We start from the raw sequence: 22,728 nt of genomic DNA on the forward strand, positions 1-22,728 counted from the left end.
ATGAACCATGAAAACTGATAGTTTAAATCATCTTTTGAATGGAAGGATGTGGAGACCTCAGAGCTCATTCTGCTCGAATTGTTTTTATTAAAGACGGTTTTTTTAAACTAATTGATACCTAATAATAACTGATAACTTTAATAAGATATCAAAAAAAAATTGGTGATTCTATTCAAGACAACGAAATAATGGCTCATTTCAAATTGATACTAAATATACCATAGCTTTGAAAATATTTCGATTAAAAATATCCTTGTAAAAAATATACATACTAATTTTCAAATCAGAGTGTCTTTCCACTCTTTAGAAACTTCTATAAAACAATTCAGATTATATTAATATTTCTGTTGTATCTAAATTGAGTTAAAACCTACACTTTTGTATAGCCAGTTTGTTTTATATAGGACGACCTCTAATAAAGGTCATAATTTCCTTCATGTGCCTTTCATTTTACAGATAATGAAGCAAAGAAACACATATTTATAGATTATAATACTGAAGTTACAAAAAATAAAAATAGATTTCAATTCCATTGAAAGAAGGCATACAACAATTTTAAGTTAATCAAAAATATTTAAAACTTTAAAAAAAGAGGTTTTCTTATGCATCATAATGACTTTAAAAAAATTAATAATACAATAAATCTTAAAAAAGTGGCAAAATAATGATGAAGCAAATAAATTAAATAGAACTAGCAACTTTTAAATGTTTAAATAGTGTTTTTTGTCCCTAAAACTGTTTTATTTAACAATTAACGTTAAACAACGTAAGCAATGTACACTAGTGAACGTAAAAATTGAACAAAACATACGACAGAAAACTATTTCAGGATAACTGAATAGATACCAACCAATCTAGCAGAATATCAAAAGTATTAATTTTTAACCATTCAAATTAGATACCAATCATAAGAAATGGAATATTCTCACTCCAATAAATACAAAAGGCTTTTCAAGATAAGAAAACTGAATGTACTTTTTTTATTAAACGCAGTATGGTTTGGTTTAAAATTCTTTCACTTCTTAGACTCTTTTGCGAATAGGACTTACTGGGTTTTGAAAACAATTCTGTAGATACTACAGGAAAACATCACAGACTTTGGTAGATATGTAGGTAATTATTTTCCAAGTGAATATTCAAATATGTAAATTGTACTTACCAAAGCGTGTGCCATTAAACTATTTTCAATGAAGCCTCTTGAGTCCATCAAAACGTAAAAGTAGGATTTTTCGTAGCAAATTCACTAGTCCCAACAAACATCCGAACAAATATATACACAAACAATTTTGGAAATTATCCGATAACATTATTATTAAACACATTGTAGGTTTTTGAAAACGTTTAAGTAAATAAATAAGTAAACAGCCAATTACAACTTTCTCGTCATAAAAACATTAATACTCTACGAATTTTTCAGATCGACTAAGTCGAAAGATAACACAGATTTCGTTCCACATCATACATATATTAATAGTGAAAAAGTGATTGCCATTTTGGCATTTTTAAAAAGCCTAAAGTTTCTGAATTTTCATTAATTTTCCAAAATTTCTAAATGGATGCCTTAACGTGTGCATTTTAATCGATTTTCCAGAATCATAATTATAACTCTTGATTGAAGCGATTTGACAAAACAGATTTCAATTTCTCTAATCGTATAACTAATTTTTAATAATCGTAAGAAAATGACATTAAGTAGTTTAGATTGTTGTAGCCAATTTATTTGGAATATAACATAAAAATTACGACGATCTTTTCTATATCTTCAATTAAGCATTTTTTAAACGTTTTTGAAAATCGTTTTAATAAATATCTGTAATAAATCTTTTAAATGCTATAACTTTAAAATATTTAATTCTTGATTCTGAGAAAATAATTACCCATTTGTGTAAAAAATTAATTAATGACATCAAAATTAATTAACTAGGAACTAAAAATAAATAATCAATTTATAAATTATAATTATCATGGCAATTTTACATTCCATCGTTAAAATACCAATTCCTATATTCTGATTTTATTTTTATTTGTCCTAATATTTCTGTTGAAACTTTTTTCAATATCTAGTTCTTCGGTGTTATATTGAAACTAAACAAGTCAATGCGTCAACAAAAAAATCTTCAGAGATAACAACACAAAGATAAGCATACCACTAAGTATAAAGCAGATCGTATCATAACTGTCCTCTTACCCCGCTTCCTCAATGAAGAATAAGTGACAATCGTCACATCAGACACGGATTTAGAAAAATATTTCGACCATTACGTCATTATACTATAATTTTACTTTAAATACTATTACGCAAACAATTAAAAATTGTACTTTAATATTATTGCATATTTGAGTGAAAATAAATGAAGATTTATCAATGTAAACTCGAAAAAAAATTCTACAACAAAAATACATTTTGTATGTTTTATAACGTTATGTCCCGCCTACAGTTTGCATTTAAAAAAATATGTATTAATCAAGTTTTGTATTATTTATGTTTAGAAATCAAACATGCAATGAGTTAATAAGATTTAAAAAATTCAAAATGATGTCTGCGTTTTTATAATGTGATAAAATTATTAATAACGTACAACCGAATTTTAAAAACTACGCAAGTTATAGCATCTGTATTATTTATTATCAGAAGTTGCAGTATTTTAAGTTCACGCACCCTCAGAAAAAATTGGCTTCACACATTCTATCTACCTTCTCTATAAACAAAACTATTAAAATTTGATAAAATGCAAATTATAGCACCTATAATTTTAACTATCAGAAATTACAAAATTTTAGGTTCAATAGAAAAAGTTGAAAACGCACTTACAAAAATCTGACTTCACACATTTTGCCTGTGTTCTTTATAAGCAAAATCTCACAAATGCATTTTTCAAAGTATGTAAATTATAACACTACTATCGAAAATTGCAAATTTATTGGTGCAAAAGGAAGATAAACAGCACCCTTACTCAAAATATGACTTTACATGTTTTGTTCCCATCTTCTACAAACAAAATTACCAAAAACTGACAAAGAAATTTTACAAGATATGCAAATTATTTGACTTGTAATTTTCACTTTCAGAAATTGCAAAATTTGATTAAAAATGTTTAAGTATAACACCTATAATTTATCCATCAGGAATTGCAAAAATTAAGTTCAAAAGAAGGGTAAAGATTACATTCACAAAAATCTGACCTTACACATTTTAGCTCTACAAACAAAATTATCAAAATATTATATATAAAATGTATGCTGAAGTGTACGATGTGTTGCATACCTATTTATAAACAATTCCTTTAAATTTGATTTTTCAAACAATTTTTAACACAAAGACAATGATTAAACAAATTGTTCACAAAAGTGAATTTCTACCACTCGAAGCAAAGGTGTTAACAGTTTTGAACTCACAGTAACTGATAGGAGGGAAGAACTTGTCTTGTTAACGAATTTTAAAAACATGCAAGTCATAACACCCATAATATCCAAAGGGACTGTATTGCCATCTAGTGTGTACTTGCTGACACTAATAAAGAATTCCTTTTTTATTATACAAACATCTTCCCATTTTAATTTCGCAACTTTTCTTTTCATGAAGGTATTAATAGAAAGATCAGTGAAATTTCTCTCATTATAGGTTTAAAACGGAGGGTAGACAGCACCCTTACAAAAATTTAAGTACACATTTTGACCCCATTATCAACAAACAAAATTATCTAAATCTGAGAAATGAAATTTTAAAAATATGCATAACACTTGTAATTTTAACTGTTAGAAATTGCAAAATTTAAGGAGGGTTGAGAGCACCGTTACAAAAATCTGACTGAACACATCTTGTCCGCGTTAAGTGCAAACAAACCTATCAAAATCTCGCAAATGCATTTTGTAAACTATGAAAGTTATAACACTTGTAATTTTTAGTTTCGAAAATTACAGTTTTAGGTCCAAAAGATAGGGTTGAGAGCACCCCCACAAATATTTGACTTCACACATTTTGTTTCCGTCCTCTTCAAACAAACTGATTTAAATATGATAAACAAATTTTGCGAAATATACAAGAGCAACATCTGTAATTTTTACTTTCAGAAATTTATAATTCCATATTATATCTTTTATTCATAATTTTTATGCATTATTTTATAATTTTACTTGCTTTTCTGTGCACGTTTCTAGTCTATTTCTTGACTTATTTATTTATTTAATGCTGCGGCCAATTCGTTTTTTTGCTAATATACTAATACCAACCAAAAAGTGCCTTTTCATATACACAAAGTATATTCAACAAGTGTAAAAAAATGAAACAGTGTTTTTTAGAAATGTTTATTACAGTAGCTTTTACAATTTAATATTGTAAACAAACAAAAACACTGGGAACTAACATTATTATTAAAAAAAAAGTAACTGTTACGTGATTTTACAAATGCAATGTGGTAGCAATTATTAGCGAAATACGCAGTTAAAAAAAAGAGTAGGAAGATCATGTTAAATAAATTAATTATTCTTTACCTTCAGCGATTTCAGATGGTTTTGGAGGCTCCTTGTCTTTGTCACCTGCCTTTTTTGAACCTGAAACGATGTCGTCGATACGAAGCAACAATATCGCAGTTTCCACGGCAGTTTTGTAGATTTGCAACTTAACAGCAAGAGGCTCCCAAATGCCCTTCTTCTCCATATCGACTATTTCGCCTGTTTCGCCATCGATGCCCCACATACATGGACGATTGGCATCCGTATGGGCTGCATGTCTGGCTCTTAATGCTGTCAGCGTACGAATTGTATTTGCTCCACAATTTTGAGCCAGTGTTCGTGGAATAATTTCTAGAATACAGAAAAAACTAATTTTTGAAAACTATAAGCACACTATATTTTAGATACTTATTACTTGAATTTTGTTATCTGAAAAAATAATTTGAAACTTCATTTCTAATACAGTGATCGTGTTTAATCGAGAAAATCAAATATTGAGTGATATTAATTTTAATTTCAATTTTCTTAGTTATCGTGAACATACAGACTTCACGAAATTTTAATTATTAATGTGCTTTACTTTAAACAAGCAAATAAATTCAATATTTGCTTTAGATGAATATTCTACAAAATTACTTTAAACACAACATATCACAATAAATTATTTTAAATGAAAATCGGCATACCCAGAGCTTGTGCCATGGCAGCATACGGACCGTGAGTAGCTTTAGCTTGGAGTTTTTGTGCAACAGCCATCTCAATCGCTCCCCCACCAGGGACTAAACGTGGGCTGATTATAATATTTCTGGTCACCTGTAAGGCATCCTGTAAATTACGCTCAACTTCATTCAAAATATCCTTGCTGGCTCCACGCAGTAATATAGTACACGCCTAAAACAAACAAAAAATAAATATACATATTGCATTTTTTTTTTCTAAAACAAGTTTGAAATAAAACAAACTGTTATCAAAATTAAAACTAAAAGTAAATAAAAAAGACGATTGTTGGTAACATTTAATTTGAATTTAGAATTTTAGTTACCTCCCAAGTTAAAAATCTGTCAATGATCTGAAAATAAGTTATTTACCTTGGGATTTTTACACTCAGTTAAGAAGCAGAAATATTCGTCACCAATCTTCTTAATTTCAAAAAGTCCACAACCAGTTCCAACATCAGATTCTTGCAACTCTTCAGTTCTATTCACTATAGTAGCTCCGCAAGCCCTGGCAATTCTGTTATTATCTGTTTTACGAACACGACGAATTGCACTGATGCCAGCTTTCAAAAGATAATGCTGGGCTAAATCTGATACACCCTTCTCTGTAAACACCACATCTGGTTTCAGTGCAATTATATCTTCGCAGATTTTGCGGACGTGCTCCTCCTCGATCTCTAACATCCTCGTAAAATCCTAAAAAACACAAACGAATTAAATTAAATGGAAAAAATTAAATCATTCGCTTACAGATTCACCAGAAAGCTCCACGTTTGTTTGGGACTCTCCTTTCTTGTATTCCAAAGGGCAATCTAATAGAACGATCCTGGGATTCTAATGTAACACATACACATTAAATAACAGACACATTGTGCAAATGGAAATAAAAACTAAAATAGTGATAAAATGCCTACAAAATAGTTTAAGACCAGAATACAAAAGATTGTATTCAATTACACCTAATACTAAGAGTGAAAATGTTATTTATTATCTCTAATTCAACCTCAGATCAAATATTATTTTTGTTTCCACTATTGTTACATATCTTTAAATGTAACGCATGCACCTATGTGATCACACTATGTCAAATTACTAATGTGTAAGAAGGGCCAAAGCCCTATAGAAGCAAATAATAAATAAATTAATTAAATATATTACAATATACCTGAATGTATCTCTTCATTTTTGGATGTGTAACATCTTTATTCACCATCACTCCACGAAGTACTTGCGAATCTTCAATAGCCCCACCAGGAATTTTCTCTACTTTAGCATATCTTTTAATATCAACTTCTGTACGACCATTGTCTACTATAGTAACAGTGTTCACTGCATCTAAAGCTATATTTACGGCCAAGTCGTCCCATTTGCTAAGAATTTTGGTGCCAATACAGCTTTTCACCTGTAAATATTAAAACTGCTTGACATTCCATTACAATAAATAAACGATTATATGTGTACAAAACTACATCGCCTTGTATAGTCTATTATTATTATAATTATGTACAATCTCGTTATACAGGGTGTCTTATCGAAATATTGATTTTGCAATTGAAAATAGTAACACCATCAATACAAGTAAAATGGAAGATACTTATCAATTTTTTTAACTACGTAACGTAATTATAGTTCAAATTAAATACTATTAATCATTTACTTTGTAAATCACCTTAACAATTAATTCTTTATATATTTATACCATAACAAAAAAATAAGAAATTGTTAGTATCAGACAACAATCATATTTATTTAATTCCGATATTTTTAGAAATCACTGAACATGTCAGTGACAAACAGTATTATTTTCTCCGAAATTAAAAAAATACATGAAGAATAAAAACAAAATGACAAATGTTTTGTGTAGAACAAAATTACTTCCACATATAAATGTTTTATTATGCTACGTCTTTGTTGAGAGTATCTTATATGCTACTATTTTTTAACGATGCTTAAGTAAGTCAACGCTTTTGATAGGTAATTGTAGCTGTAGCATTGTTCAATGTTTCATTTAACTTTTAAAGGCTGTATTTTAATTAAAGTTTTTATTATTCAATATGTGTATATTCTTCTTATCAAGAATATGCAAGGAACTGATAAACCAAATTGACCAATGTGCAAAGTCAAAAAACATTTTAAAACAAGTTTTAAATAAATACAAATACACTTACTACACCAGCCACGGCATTTCTATCATTTTTATCCACAGGGACACTTAGAGGCCCTTCTATTAATGTGACAATGTCATCTAAAGCTTGCCTGTACTGACGAATAATTACTGTAGGGTGCATCTGCTGTTGTAAAAACTGTTCTGTTATTGTTAGAATCTCTCCTGCTAAAACAATTACTGAAGTTGTGCCGTCTCCAACCTATAAAAACCAAAACAATAGTTGAAATTAATTGAACAGTGTACAGTGTATAAATAATATTAACTTATTTAAAAAAATACAAAGATTAAAGCTTAATCTATTTTTGTGTAACATCTTGCTTTAATTTAATATTTTTTTCTGTTTAAATAACATAAAGCACTGAATCATAAAATATTGTAATATTGTCTTTTTAAATTTTATCCTACAATAATTATACAATAGTTATTCTTATTATTCCAACTGCATATGAAATAATCATATTCTTTTGAAATTGTTATTAACCACATCAAAAAGTTTAACTTTTATTTTTCTCATTTTCTCATAATGTAAGAGATTAGATAAATCAAAACAACAAAACTTGGTATTTATGAAAAAAATCAATTGTATAAATGTTAAACTATTTAACAATAATTATGTAGTGACAAATAATCACACATAGTAGAAAACAGTTTTATATTACACAAATCTCAAAACTAAAATAAAAACATATCAATTTAATTAACTCACTTCTTCATCCTGTGTTCTAGCAATCTCAATCATACTCTTGGCAGCAGGATGTTGCACTGTGATTTCTCGTAATATCGCATTTCCATCGTTAGTCATTACGATTCCTCCCATTGGATCCATCAACATTTTCAACATAGCTTGGGGCCCCAAACATGTTCGAATCACGTCTGCTATTTGCTGAAAAGTAAGGTTAGGTAGAAATATTTCTTTGATTTCTAGTTATTATATACTTTTACTGAATTAGTAAAATTTTAACAAAACATTTAATTATTCGAAAATCAATTTAACTTGTAATTTGTGCTTCAAGTAGCACGTGCTTGCTTACTTTTCCGGCATTGATGTTTTCCAGCTGAACTTTCCGACCCGATTCTCGTTTAGTGTTCTGGCCTGCGATTACATTTTTAATTATTTTCAAGTAGTTTTATTAATAATATATTTTAAAACTTACTTAATACAAGCACAGGAGTTCTTCCTCCAAACATTTTATTAATTTATCTGTATGGTTCGCAGAATTCACAATTCAGGATCACCTCAAAATATAAATTGACATAGATAAATTAATAACATCATAGACCTATGATCATAGACAAAGACAGCATCACAGATAGACAGCATATTAATCTATGATATTGACCATGGATGCCATCATGGATGAGAGATATATAATAGATCAGATGCTGTGGATATTGACACTTTAACGGCATTTTGCATGACTTTCAGGTAAAATCATTTTACAGAAAGGCTCGACCGTGCGTATAAATTTATTACCTGCATAGGCTGACGGTCATAGATTGAATCGACCGTGTTTATTATTTTTAAGCCCACACATAAGTTAAAAAACGGGGATAATACCTAAGAAAAGCAGTAAAATCACACGTACGTCCACATTTCCATAAACAAAAGAAAGAACATGACCATGACATCGCCGTTTCATTCGTATTGTCTTTCACGACGTAACCTTATGATTATAAAAAAAAAAATTTTGTCGGATTATATTTCAATTTTAATCTATTTGAATGGATCATAGCCATTACAGCTTATATATACGAATATTTCACTACGTATCCAACCACCGCTTTAGATTATCTGCTTATTATATATCAGTCACTTAAAAATTTTAAAAATACGGTCGGACTGTATAGGAGACACTCCCTTTACAAAGTCAGTAAACAGCAGTTAACCTTCAGTAATATCTATGACCAGTAAACTTTCCAAACATCAGTAAACTTTACGTAGCCGAACAAGATGGCTGTTAGTGATAGTAAAGCTCCTTTAAGATATGTAAAAAGGGTACAATTCGGCATCCTCAGCCCTGATGAAATTGTAAGCAAAAATATAAATTACATTAATATTTCCAGCAATGATTTAAATGAAGTTTTAAACCTACTAAACTCTTATGAAAAAATAATGGCGGGCAACGAAGGAGTTAGTTGCTGTTTATTTTAAAAACCTGTTTTAAGGCCAAAAGTTTGAGTTTTACTAAAAGTTAATAGTGCAAATAAGTTTTCGTTTAAATATTTACCTAGTATCCATATTAAAAATTGCATTGACACGGATCTATTGTATGATGGAGTGAGAATGTGGTGCAATAGTGATACAGTAATGTTCTCACTATTGTTTTGTTTTAGAGACGTATGTCTGTCACAGAAGGTGGCATCCGCTTTCCAGAGACCATGGAAGCGGGCCGCCCTAAACTTGGAGGTCTTATGGATCCCCGGCAAGGGGTCATGGATCGACATTCTCGATGTCAGACTTGTGCAGGAAACATGTCAGAATGTCCAGGACATTTTGGACACTTAGACCTTGCAAAACCCGTATTTCACATAGGATTTATTACAAAAACTATAAAAATATTGAGATGTGTTTGTTTCTACTGCAGTAAACTTCTTGTTAGTCCCGTAAGTAACTTTAACAATTGGTACAATGAGGCTGAAATCATAACAGCATTCTTTTAGAATAATCCCAAAATTAAAGAAGTAGTTATGAAATCAAAAGGTCAGCCAAGAAAAAGATTGACTTTTGTGTACGATTTATGCAAAGGAAAAAATATATGTGAAGGTGGAGATGAGATGGATGTAGGAAAAGAAGGAGAAGATCCTGGTAATTTTTTGTTTAAATGATAAAATATATCTAATCTAATAAACCCTTCTTATTACATAGGTAAAAGACAGGGTCACGGTGGTTGTGGTCGGTATCAACCTAATATTAAAAGAGTAGGACTTGACTTAACAGCTGAATGGAAACATGCAAATGAAGATTCCCAAGAAAAAAAAATTGCTCTTTCTGCAGAAAGAGTTTGGGAGATCTTAAAACATATAACAGGTAAATATAATTAAAAATGTATAATTTGGCAGTCATTAAAATTGCTCCTTATTTTAGATGAAGAATGTTTCATATTGGGAATGGACCCAAAATTCGCCCGTCCTGATTGGATGATAGTAACAGTACTTCCAGTACCTCCATTGCCAGTACGTCCTGCAGTTGTTATGTATGGATCTGCTAGAAATCAAGATGATCTCACACATAAACTTGCAGACATTATTAAATCAAATAATGAATTGCAGCGTAATGAAGCAGCAGGTGCTGCAGCTCATGTAATCAACGAAAATATTAAAATGTTACAGTTTCACGTGGCAACTTTGGTTGATAATGATATGCCTGGGATGCCCAGGTAATTATAAGCAATTATTTTCAAAAAATATTTGTGTAATATTAATTACTTCATAATTTAATTGTATTTTAGGGCAATGCAAAAATCGGGAAAACCTCTGAAGGCTATTAAAGCACGTCTAAAAGGAAAAGAAGGTCGGATTCGAGGAAATCTTATGGGTAAACGTGTTGATTTTTCGGCACGAACTGTTATCACTCCAGATCCTAATCTTCGAATTGACCAAGTTGGAGTGCCAAGAAGCATTGCACAAAATCTTACATTTCCCGAAATAGTAACACCTTTTAATTTTGATAAGTAAGGAAAAATATTTTTCTGTTAATGTTTTCATAAATTAATAATAATAGAATGTAATAGATTCATATTTTTTTTAGAATGTTAGAGCTTGTTCAAAGAGGTAATTCTCAATATCCTGGTGCAAAATACATCATCAGAGACAATGGTGAAAGAATTGATTTAAGATTTCACCCTAAACCCTCTGATTTACACCTTCAGTGTGGATATAAGTAAGTAAATTGTTTTTAGTGATTAATTTACTTATTAAATGTATGTATTTCAAAGCATTTTTTATTAATGACAATATTAACGTTTATATCTTCATCAAGTACATTTTGTAGCTCAGGATCATAATTTTTTATATATATATACAAATATTTTATATACCACATAAAAGTTACAAAATGTACATTAATATTACATGTTTCTACATATTTTCTACGCCACTTTTAGGGTAGAGAGGCATATTCGTGACGGTGATTTAGTTATTTTTAATCGTCAACCTACCCTTCACAAAATGAGTATGATGGGGCACAGGGTTAAAGTTCTACCCTGGTCTACTTTTCGTATGAATCTTAGTTGCACTTCACCATATAATGCTGACTTTGACGGTGATGAAATGAATCTACATGTGCCGCAAAGTATGGAAACAAGAGCTGAAGTGGAAAATTTACATATTACACCCCGTCAAGTAAGTTTAGTTATTTTTTATTGCTTTTTATTGTATTATTTTTCTATTTTTAATATTTAGATTATTACCCCACAAGCAAACAAGCCTGTCATGGGTATTGTGCAAGACACTTTGACAGCTATTCGTAAAATGACAAAACGTGACGTATTTATCGAAAAAGAGCAGATGATGAACCTTCTCATGTTTTTGCCCATTTGGGATGGAAAAATGCCGAAACCAGCTATTCTCAAACCAAAACCATTGTGGACTGGGAAACAGCTATTTTCTCTAATAATTCCAGGAAATGTTAACATGATCAGGACGCATTCTACACATCCAGATGATGAAGACGAAGGCCCATACAAGTGGATTTCTCCAGGGGACACAAAGGTAAAAGATAGCAAATAAGTTATTTTGTAAAAAATGCGAATAGTAACGTTACATTCAGGTAATGGTAGAGCATGGTGAACTAGTAATGGGAATTTTATGTAAAAAAACACTGGGTACTTCTGCTGGATCTCTATTACATATTTGTATGTTAGAATTGGGACATGAAGTGTGTGGCAGGTTCTATGGTAATATCCAAACGGTGGTAAATAACTGGCTATTATTGGAAGGTAAACAATTTTCTTTCTTATATATATTTCATTTTAAATTTCACCTTTCCTTTAAGGTCATAGTATTGGTATCGGTGACACCATTGCTGATCCCCAAACATATCTAGAAATTCAAAAAGCAATCAAAAAAGCTAAAGAAGATGTCATTGAAGTAATTCAGAAAGCCCACAATATGGAATTGGAACCTACGCCCGGTAATACCCTGAGGCAAACATTCGAAAATCAAGTAAACAGAATCCTAAATGATGCTCGAGACAAAACTGGAGGCAGTGCTAAGAAATCTTTGACTGAATACAATAATTTAAAAGCCATGGTAGTCGCAGGATCCAAAGGTTCCAATATCAACATTTCCCAGGTTATTGCTTGCGTAGGTCAACAAAATGTTGAAGGTAAACGTATACCTTTCGGTTTCCGTAAACGTACGTTGCCTCATTTCATCAAAGACGACTATGGTCCTGAATCAAGAGGATTCGTTGAAAACTCATATTTGGCCGGTCTCACTCCTTCCGAATTTTATTTTCACGCTATGGGTGGTCGTGAAGGTCTTATTGATACTGCTGTAAAAACTGCCGAAACTGGATATATCCAAAGACGTCTTATAAAAGCTATGGAGTCAGTTATGGTACACTACGACGGTACCGTAAGAAACTCTGTTGGTCAACTTATCCAATTGCGTTACGGAGAGGACGGCCTTTGTGGTGAAATGGTCGAATTTCAGACCCTTCCCACAGTAAAATTAAGTAACACTGCTTTCGAACGTAAATTCCGATTTGATCCAAGTAACGAGAGATATCTGAGGCGAATTTTTAATGAAGATATAATCAGACAGTTGATGGGTTCTGGAGACGTTATTTCCGAATTGGAGCGTGAATGGGAACAACTGCAAAAGGACCGCGAAGCCTTGAGACAAATTTTCCCCAGTGGTGAATCAAAAGTGGTGTTGCCCTGTAATCTACAGAGAATGATTTGGAATGTACAAAAGATCTTCCACATTAATAAGCGAGCCCCGACAGATTTATCACCACTAAGAGTTATTCAAGGTATAACCTTTAAACTTTACTTAGTTATTTGTGTTTTATTTATTCAACCGTGGTTAGAATTGCGTTTTTATTTTGTAATTCAAACATATTTTTTATTCTTTTAGGCGTGAGAGAACTATTGCAAAAATGCGTTATAGTAGCCGGAGAAGATAGACTTTCCAAACAAGCTAACGAAAATGCCACGTTACTATTCCAATGTCTTGTAAGATCCACTTTATGTACAAAATGCGTTTCCGAAGAGTTCCGTCTTAGCACTGAAGCTTTTGAATGGTTGATAGGAGAAATCGAAACTCGATTCCAACAGGCCCAAGCTAATCCAGGCGAAATGGTCGGCGCTTTGGCCGCACAATCTCTCGGTGAACCTGCCACTCAAATGACACTGAACACTTTCCACTTTGCTGGTGTATCTTCAAAAAATGTAACGCTGGGTGTACCACGTCTTAAGGAAATTATTAACATCTCAAAGAAACCTAAAGCTCCTTCGTTGACGGTCTTTCTAACAGGAGCTGCAGCTCGAGATGCAGAGAAAGCAAAAAATGTGTTGTGTAGACTGGAACATACTACACTCAGAAAAGTAATTATATGATCTGTTACTGTTTGACTTTATTAATTTTTTTTTTTTTTTCATAAAAGGTTACAGCAAATACAGCTATCTATTACGATCCTGACCCACAAAATACCGTCATCCCTGAGGACCAGGAATTCGTGAATGTATACTATGAAATGCCTGATTTTGATCCAACTAGAATATCACCCTGGCTCCTACGTATTGAACTTGACAGAAAAAGAATGACTGGTAAATTAATTGGACTAGCGAGTGTAGTTCATAATAATTATAAATATTACTTTCAGATAAAAAATTGACTATGGAACAGATCGCTGAAAAAATTAATGCTGGTTTTGGTGACGACCTAAATTGCATTTTTAACGACGATAACGCAGAAAAACTTGTTTTACGAATTCGCATAATGAATAGCGACGACGGCAAATTTGGCGAAGGGGGTGATGAAGAAGTTGACAAAATGGACGACGATATGTTCTTACGATGCATCGAAGCAAATATGTTAAGTGACATGACTCTACAGGTATGTTTCAATTTCATTTTTCATGGGTGGAGTGCTTCTAACGTATAGTTTGATTTTTCAGGGTATTGAAGCCATTTCAAAAGTGTATATGCACTTGCCACAAACTGACAGTAAGAAACGTATCGTTATTACTGAAACTGGAGAGTTCAAGGCAATTGCAGAGTGGTTATTGGAAACTGATGGAACCAGTCTAATGAAAGTACTATCTGAGAGAGACGTAGACCCTGTACGAACATTTTCCAATGACATTTGCGAAATATTTTCGGTAAGGGCAATTTTCATAACCGCCTCAAGTTTAAAATGGTGGTCTTATTTATCTACCAACCACTTTGACATATGCTGCGTTTTCTTCTTACAGGTCCTCGGAATAGAAGCTGTTCGAAAATCTGTAGAAAAAGAAATGAATGCCGTCCTACAGTTCTATGGTTTATACGTAAACTATCGACACTTGGCTCTGCTTTGCGATGTTATGACTGCAAAAGGTCACTTGATGGCTATTACACGTCACGGTATTAATCGACAAGACACTGGTGCACTTATGAGATGCTCATTCGAAGAAACGGTTGATGTCCTGATGGACGCGGCCTCTCACGCCGAAGTCGACCCTATGCGTGGTGTATCCGAAAATATTATCCTCGGTCAATTGCCCCGCATGGGAACTGGGTGTTTCGACTTATTATTAGATGCTGAAAAGTGCAAAATGGGTATCGCGATACCCCAAGCCCATGGTGGAGACCTCTTATCATCGGGCATGTTCTTCGGATCAGCGGCCACACCTAGTATGAGTCCTGGCGGTGGTATGACGCCTTGGAACCAGGGTGCAACGCCTTACGTCGGTAGCGCTTGGTCGCCACAAAGTATGGTTTTCATTGTTTAATTTTTTTTTAATCATTAACTATTATTTCTTTTAGATCTAATGGGAAGTGGTATGACACCTGGAGGTCCCGCGTTTTCACCTTCAGCAGCATCCGACGCTTCAGGGATGTCACCAGCATATGGAGCCTGGTCTCCGACACCTCAATCACCGGCCATGTCACCGTACATTCCTTCGCCGCGTGCGACATCCCCTTCATATAGTCCTTCAAGTCCAGCATATCAACCGTCGCCATCGATGACTCCCGTTTCACCGGGTTATTCTCCTAGTTCTCCAGGATACTCTCCTACTAGTCCAAATTATAGTCCAACAAGCCCAAGCTACTCGCCAACGAGCCCAAGTTACAGTCCCACGTCCCCGAGCTATTCGCCTACTTCGCCAAGCTATTCCCCTACTTCGCCAAGTTATTCACCTACTTCGCCAAGTTATTCGCCAACAAGTCCCAGTTATTCACCCACGAGTCCAAGTTACTCACCGACTTCTCCAAGTTACTCACCCACAAGCCCCAGCTATTCACCTACTAGCCCAAGTTATTCACCAACCAGTCCTAGCTACAGCCCTACAAGCCCTTCATACAGTCCCACATCTCCTAGTTACTCCCCGACCAGTCCAAGTTATAGTCCAACATCACCTAGTTATTCTCCTACGAGCCCCAATTATTCGCCTTCGTCACCTCGTTATTCGTCTACTTCTCCCAGCTATTCCCCCACATCTCCTAGTTACTCCCCATCTTCTCCACAGTACTCACCAGCTTCGCCGAGTTACTCACCATCATCACCTAAATATTCACCCACGTCTCCGAGTTATTCACCTACATCTCCATCTTTCGCCGGAGGAAGTCCTCAATACTCTCCCACTTCGCCCAGTTACTCCCCGACGTCACCAAGTTACTCTCCTTCGTCTCCACAGCACACTCCCGCAGCCAGCTCCAGATATTCTCCATCCTCTCCTAATTATTCGCCAACCTCCCCATCCTATTCACCGACTTCTCCTCAGTACTCTCCCAATGCAAGTACAAAATATTCACCTACTTCACCGACATACACACCCACATCTCCGAGTTATTCTCCCGCGAGTCCAGCCTATTCACCTCAACCGCCAAGGTATTCGCCCTCGTCTCCAAGTTATTCACCGACAAGTCCGGACTTAGACCAAGATTAAAAATGTACTTTTATGAATTTTATTTTTAGATTTAATAATTTTTCTATAAAGGTTGTTATTTTCTTATGAGTGATTTAAAATCACTACTGCGTTTGTAGTAAACACATTTTCATTATATTTCATGTACATTAAATTTGTTAATATATTGCTTTAAATAGACCCATAATTTAAAAATTGTTTAAGAAAATATACTAAGTTAATTAAGAACTTTGGTGTTATTTTTAAGGTGACTGTATACCTATAATTAAAAAGTATACAACACATAAACATAGTAATGTAAAAATTTGTTCATAAAATAAAACATAAACTTTGTTTATAAAGTATACTCTTTCATTTAAACCTTTATAAACTAATTTAATCTGTAATATAACTGTTTTAGTTGGTTTCAAACAAATATGTGAATAAATATATAAAAAAAATACCTGGGAAAACAAGTGAGAAGATAGATTAAAGTGAATGGTTTAAACATTTTGAAAAAGTCTTAGGTGGAAGTGATGGAAGGATAGTGATGCACTTTAATATAAAAAGAAGAAACGAAAAGAGAGAGATAACACCGATTTTTAAGAAAAGTAGCCACAAAAAAAAATGAAAATTACAGAGGAATTACATTAATGGACATAAAGTTTATACAGTTGTAAGTTAATTGGAGGAAACAATGGTTAGAATAAACTAAGGTGGTATAGTTGTAAGACGAAAATACGTTAGCGCAACAGATGACTTCTTTATTAACGACAAGTATTGATCCTTTGAAAAGATAAGATTAGAACTAAACATTAAAAAAACAAAAGTAATTAAATTTAGGGAAGTAAGAGAAAAGAAGGAAACAAAATAGAAATGTAACAGAGCCTGTTAGGTTAGGTACTAATTTAGTTTAAATTACATATGCTGTCATGAGTTAGTTTTTCTAGTGCACCTGAGTGCAATCATGGTGGTCTTTGCGGCAAGGAAAGGGGCAGAGAAAGAATTGTATTTGTCTATTTCGCGTATATATAACTAACAATAACAATTATGATACAAAAATTCTAATGCACTTATAACTTATATATTCATCAAGAAAGTACATATATAAAATGTCTTACCTTAGTTTCCTGGAAAAAGGTGGAATTGTAGCTTACTCTAATACAAATCTTCAATGCAGTATGTTAGCTCAACTGGAAGACGTCCTAAAATAAACATACGGGGTATCGAATAATGGCTAGATATTTAAAAAAGTAACTTAATTCAACTCAATAATACCTGTCTTCAATTCAGATGTTATTGAAAATATAAACATTAAAGATTGTCCGTTATAATAAGAAAACTACACTTCACTCTAAGCCAACATACAACAAATTAATTGAAAAAGCAAATATTATTTAAAAGTTTAAGTACATTATTCAAAACGACAACAACAAATTTAAATAGGATGGAAACGCACCAATTTAATGACTTAAGGTTAGGAATTTAAAATGTAAATAAGTACCAACATTTGAATTTTAAATATAATTGTTAGTACAGCATTTTGCCAGAAGAGGTACGGGCCAATCAATAAAGTTGAACTAGTACTTCCCCCCCTAACAGTTATTGTGAGCTCAAAACTTAGCACCATTACCTTGAGTGGTCGAAATTCACTTTTGTGAACAATTTGTTTAATCCCTTTCGTTGTGTTTAAACTTGTTTGAAAAATTAAATTTAAAGAATTATTTGTAAATAGGTATGCAACATATCGTACACTTCAGCATAAGAAATTGCCGATACTAACTACGTAATACCACTGTGCCCTGTGCTGACAGCGCTCAATACAAACTCATTCGTTTTGTTCATTGAAATACCTACAATCAAAGGAATCCAAACAATCGAATATTTTCCAAAAACTACATGGGGTGTTAATTAAAGATGAAACTCTTTTAGTTTACTCATTTACCGGTTATTACTCTTTTTCAACAAATAGAAATTACTTTCACTCTACACTTTCTAATGTGTTACATTACGAGAAAATCTCTCTAGCTTTATAAATGTTCAATAATAATTACAATAATATAAGTAAATTATTTTTTCCAGGAAAACTTCAGATAAATTACAGTGCCATCTATTGCTCACGATTTAAACTATCTACATCTCATTCAACAGACTAGCGCGCTATTTAAAACTCAATGCACAAAACTAATCAATATCTCTTCAGAAGTCGTCAGTCGTCCACATTAAAAATTCATTGTGATAGACTTACTAATCACATAACAAATGCAATATACAAGTGATTGAAATGTAACCATAATCAGTTTGCAATTTTAAATAAATGTAAACGTTTACTTAAAAAAAAGAAAGAATTGAACACTGTTTTTGCAAAAAAAAATACTTTTACAAAAATGCCGTAAGCCATGCAGTATAACCGAAGATGCCCAAAAAAATCAAGTATAATGTAATATTTACAACAGGTAACTAATAGTTTAATAAACGCCAGAAAACATCCACTCATTTATCAGTTAACGCTTATGAAAATCAATAGCTTTTTCCTCCACCTTCAATAATTAATTAATACAACTAATTGCGGTATTGTTTTTCAGGAGAGGATCAAAAATATAAAAGTAGCGAGTTAAATTCACACGGTCCTACGGTAAGGGGCTGGCAATCACCTAAAAATTGCGATTATCCCCAAGAAATAGTATTAAAATTGGCAAAACAGTATATTGTTACTAAAATACAAATGCTAACCCATCAATTTTTGATTCGTAAGTAATAATGGAAAAATCACATTACAAAAACAAAATGCTGTACACTTTTTAGCATCTAAGGTCGAATTATATGCCAGTAATCAAGACACCAATACCGTAGACAACATTTCTAACATAAAATGGGAATATTTGGGATATGTTACCTTATCAGACAACCAAAGTACAGATTTTAAATGTAGAGAGCTTAAATCAGTCAATGTCCCTTCAGCTATTGCGTCCTTTTTAAAACTAAAGCTAGGTATCAACCACAAAAATTTCCACAATGTATATAACCAGGTACTAAAAAGTATATATTCTTGTCTTTTTATTCAAATAATCGAAAAATGTATGGTGTAGGTCAGCCTTATAGCAGTAAACGTACTAGGTCTACAATTAGAAAATAAAAAGCCTTCAAACCATTGTGAGCTTAGCGAAAATGAAAAATTAGAAAATTTATTTAACGATCCTGAATATTCTTCTATTTACGATGACCTAGCATTTGAAATGTACGTTGACACCGAGGTAGCTAGCATCATAAAAAATATGGAGATAAAGAAACATTTGGCGGTTATTAGTAAGTAAAATATCACATTTAAGGTATCTAATTAAATTCGTTTCCTAAATTTATACAAAATGTTGTAGACGAAAGATTTGAGTATGCAAGGAAGTTGAAAAAGGCGATGGAAGAATTAAGAATTGGAGGAGAAAAATTGGGAAAATATGAGTTGGAAAAACGCCACGCAATTGAAATGGAAGATTACGAAAAAGCAAGATTGAAAAAAAATCAAAGCGATGATTTTCGGGCTGACCTCTATAAAAATTTAAATATAAACGAACTTTTAGAAATTGAAGGGGTATGTATCTTAATGAAAAAGTTACGGCTTTCACGGCCGGTGTTATCTGAAAAGAATACCATATTTGGACTTGATGACCGTAATCCAGAATTAGTTCTCCCCCTTCTCTCAGCATTTTCGCCCTTACGTCTATCTTCAAAATACCAACCATAGTAATCCATCGGATAAAAGAAGGAAAAAAAACTAATACTGGTTCACGTCCATCTAGCCCCAATATCAAGCTTCCTAATTATTTTCACTTTAAGAAAAGTGCGAATGCCGTACCTTATCAATTATCAAATATTTTTTAAATTAAATTATATATTTACCTACTTAAAATAGCAAAATAAATTTAAGGTATGTCCAAAAAACGACGAATGTTTGGAAGATGTCGATTCAGCTAAAAAATCTGTATCTCCAACCCAAATGAAAATAGTAGCAGAAAGACAATCAAGTTCTCCAAACACCTCACACATATATCATGGACCAGTATCACCTCTCCATGGCAATAGAAATCATCAAAGTCCCAAGAATTCATCACCATCGACGGGAAGTCCTACCAGTCTTCAAAGTAAAGGATCTTTTCGTAGAAGGAACAAGTCTGCTGGATCTATTGTGAAATCAACCTATGAACAATATGAAGAGAAACCGTTACCAGCTTTAAGACAGCAAGTATTTTTTTATTATTAAAAAAATCTTAGTTAGCAAGTTGAAATTAAAGTTTATTATTACTGATTAATTTTTTGTAATTAATGGTTCTTTTCATCAATACATGGCAGTTCTCAAACAAATGAATTCCTGAGAGAATGTCAGTTAGATTACGATTACAAACCAACTTCAAAACTGACCGAAAGAGAGAAAAAACAAGCCGCACTACCAATTTTAGTTTTTGGTGTTGATCTGGTAGAAAATTTCTATTCTAAACAGTATTTGGACAAAGAAGAAGGTCTAAACAGGTTAAAAGAAGAACTTCTAGCCTACGATCATACCAAAATGCACACCGCTAACAAAACCGCAAGGGCCGCAATATTTCTATTACACAGAGCGCTACGTGATAAAGTTTTTACTATTTACAACCTTGCTAATGAAGTTATCAGATTATTTTTCATACAGTTTGTTCCTGAACGGTGAGAAATTTAAAAAATTACAATATTGTATTTCCTTATGTTATTGTTTTATATTGTGTAGAGTTTCATCGGCTGAAGTTGCCAGAAGTGTAGACAAACTTCTTCCAGAACTGCTGACGAAAAGTGGAGACACCAGTACAAGAATTAATCATATGGCTGTCCACACAATATTAACTATGGCAGATTGCAGTAGTGTCCGGTAAAAAGCTGCAATTAATTATTAAAATATAACCACTTACAAGTTTGTTTATAGAGAACTTCATATAATTCCAATACATCTTAGTAGACCTTTAAGTAGCAGCACACATCCCAGATTAGCTCTCAGCAGGGCTGAAATGGTCGAGCAACTGATCATAAATCACGGAATATCTACTGAAAAAAATAGGCAAATAAAAAAAAACTTTTTGTATAAAATTTAAAATTACTTTAAAATGTTTCAATCTTTAGCGGCTTAACATGTAGAACATTGGCAGAGTTTGGTTCAAGTGGTCTTCATCACCCTGCAGAAGCGGTTCGCAAAGTAGCTGAAAGGATTCTAGTGCTTGTTTATAGAGTAAATCCTAGGCTAGTTAGAAAACAGTTACCTCCAGACGACGATATTACACGCAGAAACTTGCTGTATAGGCAGCTGTTTCAAGAATTCGATAAAATTGACCTACAGGTAATAAAACTTTCTTAATTATCTCAAAATTCAAATATATATATATAATTACTCGTCATGACTTTAGAGGAAAAAAGAACAGTTGGAAAGAACTCGTCTAATTCAGCAATGTGCTGCAAACAGTACGTGCTTAAGCCCAGAACCTATTATAGATGTAAACAGTCTCAACAAATCCGCAAGTTCGAAAAATATTGTAGCTGCCGCAACCGAATTCGAGAATAATGTTCTAATTTCTAAAAGTTTGAGTGGTGGAAATTTAGTCCAGAACAGCGAAAAAACAAAAGCAGACATAGTTGAAAAAAGCAGCAATAGTTCAATTAGTGGCGTCTCTACTCCTAGCAATCATTCAAATCAAGAAGACACCGAAAAGTAAGTAAATACGTAAATATAATAATTGGCACCTATTAAGCTCGATAGACCTGACATAAGAAATAAATATTCTTTCTACTGTCGCTAAATGTTACAATTATTTATGTATATATAATTATCCAGACAATGCATATTCTGTCACCAACCGGAAACAGAAATATTGAATATTAACAAATCGCTAAACTCACACTACTGGCGTTCCTGTCCAATGTTAATACGTTGTCAAGAATGTAGTCAAGTTATAGAAGTAGCTACTTTATGTGAACATTTAATTATGGATTGCGAACAAAGGGAACACTACACTCAATGTTCCCAATGCACTGAAGCTGTGAAAGTAGCAAATTTTGAAACACATTCAAAAGAATGTAGCGGTTAGTATTTTAAATAGGTTTTAAGTTCAAAACATGATAGTTTATATAATATAAGTTTATAAATTTTATTATAGAATTAACTGAAGCCTGTAATCGATGTCCTCTGTGCCACGCAAATTTAGAAGACCAAGAAGAAATCTGGAGAAAACATTTAATGGGTGATAATCCCTGTCCAATGAATAAAAGAATCAAGAATCAAGGCAAGCAAGTTACGATACAATTCTAAGATTGTTATTTATTATCTT

At 32.7% G+C, this 22,728-nt stretch overlaps 3 protein-coding genes and 1 long non-coding RNA gene across 4 annotated transcripts; 2 read left to right on the plus strand and 2 right to left on the minus strand.

Moving 5' to 3' along the window:
- Nucleotides 1–4,327: 4,327 nt before the first annotated feature.
- Nucleotides 4,328–8,601, minus strand: LOC108743195 (T-complex protein 1 subunit gamma). The gene is made up of 9 exons (XM_025977074.1): nt 8,490–8,601; nt 8,367–8,428; nt 8,042–8,218; nt 7,337–7,534; nt 6,334–6,570; nt 5,919–6,002; nt 5,541–5,864; nt 5,139–5,343; nt 4,328–4,803 (listed from the first exon to the last, which is right to left on the minus strand). Exons 1-9 carry the CDS (start codon nt 8,521–8,523, stop codon nt 4,481–4,483), a joined length of 1,644 nt encoding a protein of 547 aa, XP_025832859.1. The 5' UTR covers nt 8,524–8,601; the 3' UTR covers nt 4,328–4,480.
- A 652-nt stretch (nt 8,602–9,253) lies between these two features.
- Nucleotides 9,254–16,591, plus strand: LOC108743166 (DNA-directed RNA polymerase II subunit RPB1). Its single transcript, XM_018478628.2, has 17 exons — nt 9,254–9,364; nt 9,670–9,939; nt 9,997–10,141; nt 10,202–10,363; nt 10,421–10,712; nt 10,785–11,006; nt 11,084–11,215; nt 11,439–11,676; nt 11,737–12,045; nt 12,104–12,272; nt 12,329–13,312; nt 13,417–13,886; nt 13,946–14,108; nt 14,165–14,397; nt 14,459–14,662; nt 14,756–15,254; nt 15,309–16,591. Exons 1-17 carry the CDS (start codon nt 9,287–9,289, stop codon nt 16,430–16,432), a joined length of 5,694 nt encoding a protein of 1,897 aa, XP_018334130.1. The 5' UTR covers nt 9,254–9,286; the 3' UTR covers nt 16,433–16,591.
- On the minus strand, nt 16,441–20,400 carry LOC108743177. Its single transcript, XR_003231601.1, has 2 exons — nt 20,285–20,400; nt 16,441–17,595 (listed from the first exon to the last, which is right to left on the minus strand). It is a non-coding gene; the product is annotated as an uncharacterized LOC108743177 (long non-coding RNA).
- LOC108743176 (centrosomal protein of 104 kDa) lies at nt 18,134–22,725 on the plus strand. The gene is made up of 13 exons (XM_025977061.1): nt 18,134–18,846; nt 18,976–19,140; nt 19,196–19,419; nt 19,480–19,696; nt 19,765–19,976; nt 20,313–20,623; nt 20,735–21,082; nt 21,144–21,281; nt 21,336–21,467; nt 21,530–21,743; nt 21,811–22,112; nt 22,236–22,483; nt 22,558–22,725. The coding sequence occupies exons 1-13, from the start codon at nt 18,807–18,809 to the stop codon at nt 22,707–22,709; spliced, it is 2,703 nt and encodes a 900-aa protein (XP_025832846.1). The 5' UTR covers nt 18,134–18,806; the 3' UTR covers nt 22,710–22,725.
- The last annotated feature ends 3 nt before the right edge of the window (nt 22,726–22,728 follow it).

This window comes from Agrilus planipennis, unplaced genomic scaffold (genome assembly GCF_000699045.2).
Source record: "Agrilus planipennis isolate EAB-ADULT unplaced genomic scaffold, Apla_2.0 scaffold393, whole genome shotgun sequence".
Classification (NCBI taxonomy): Eukaryota; Metazoa; Arthropoda; class Insecta; order Coleoptera; family Buprestidae; genus Agrilus; species Agrilus planipennis.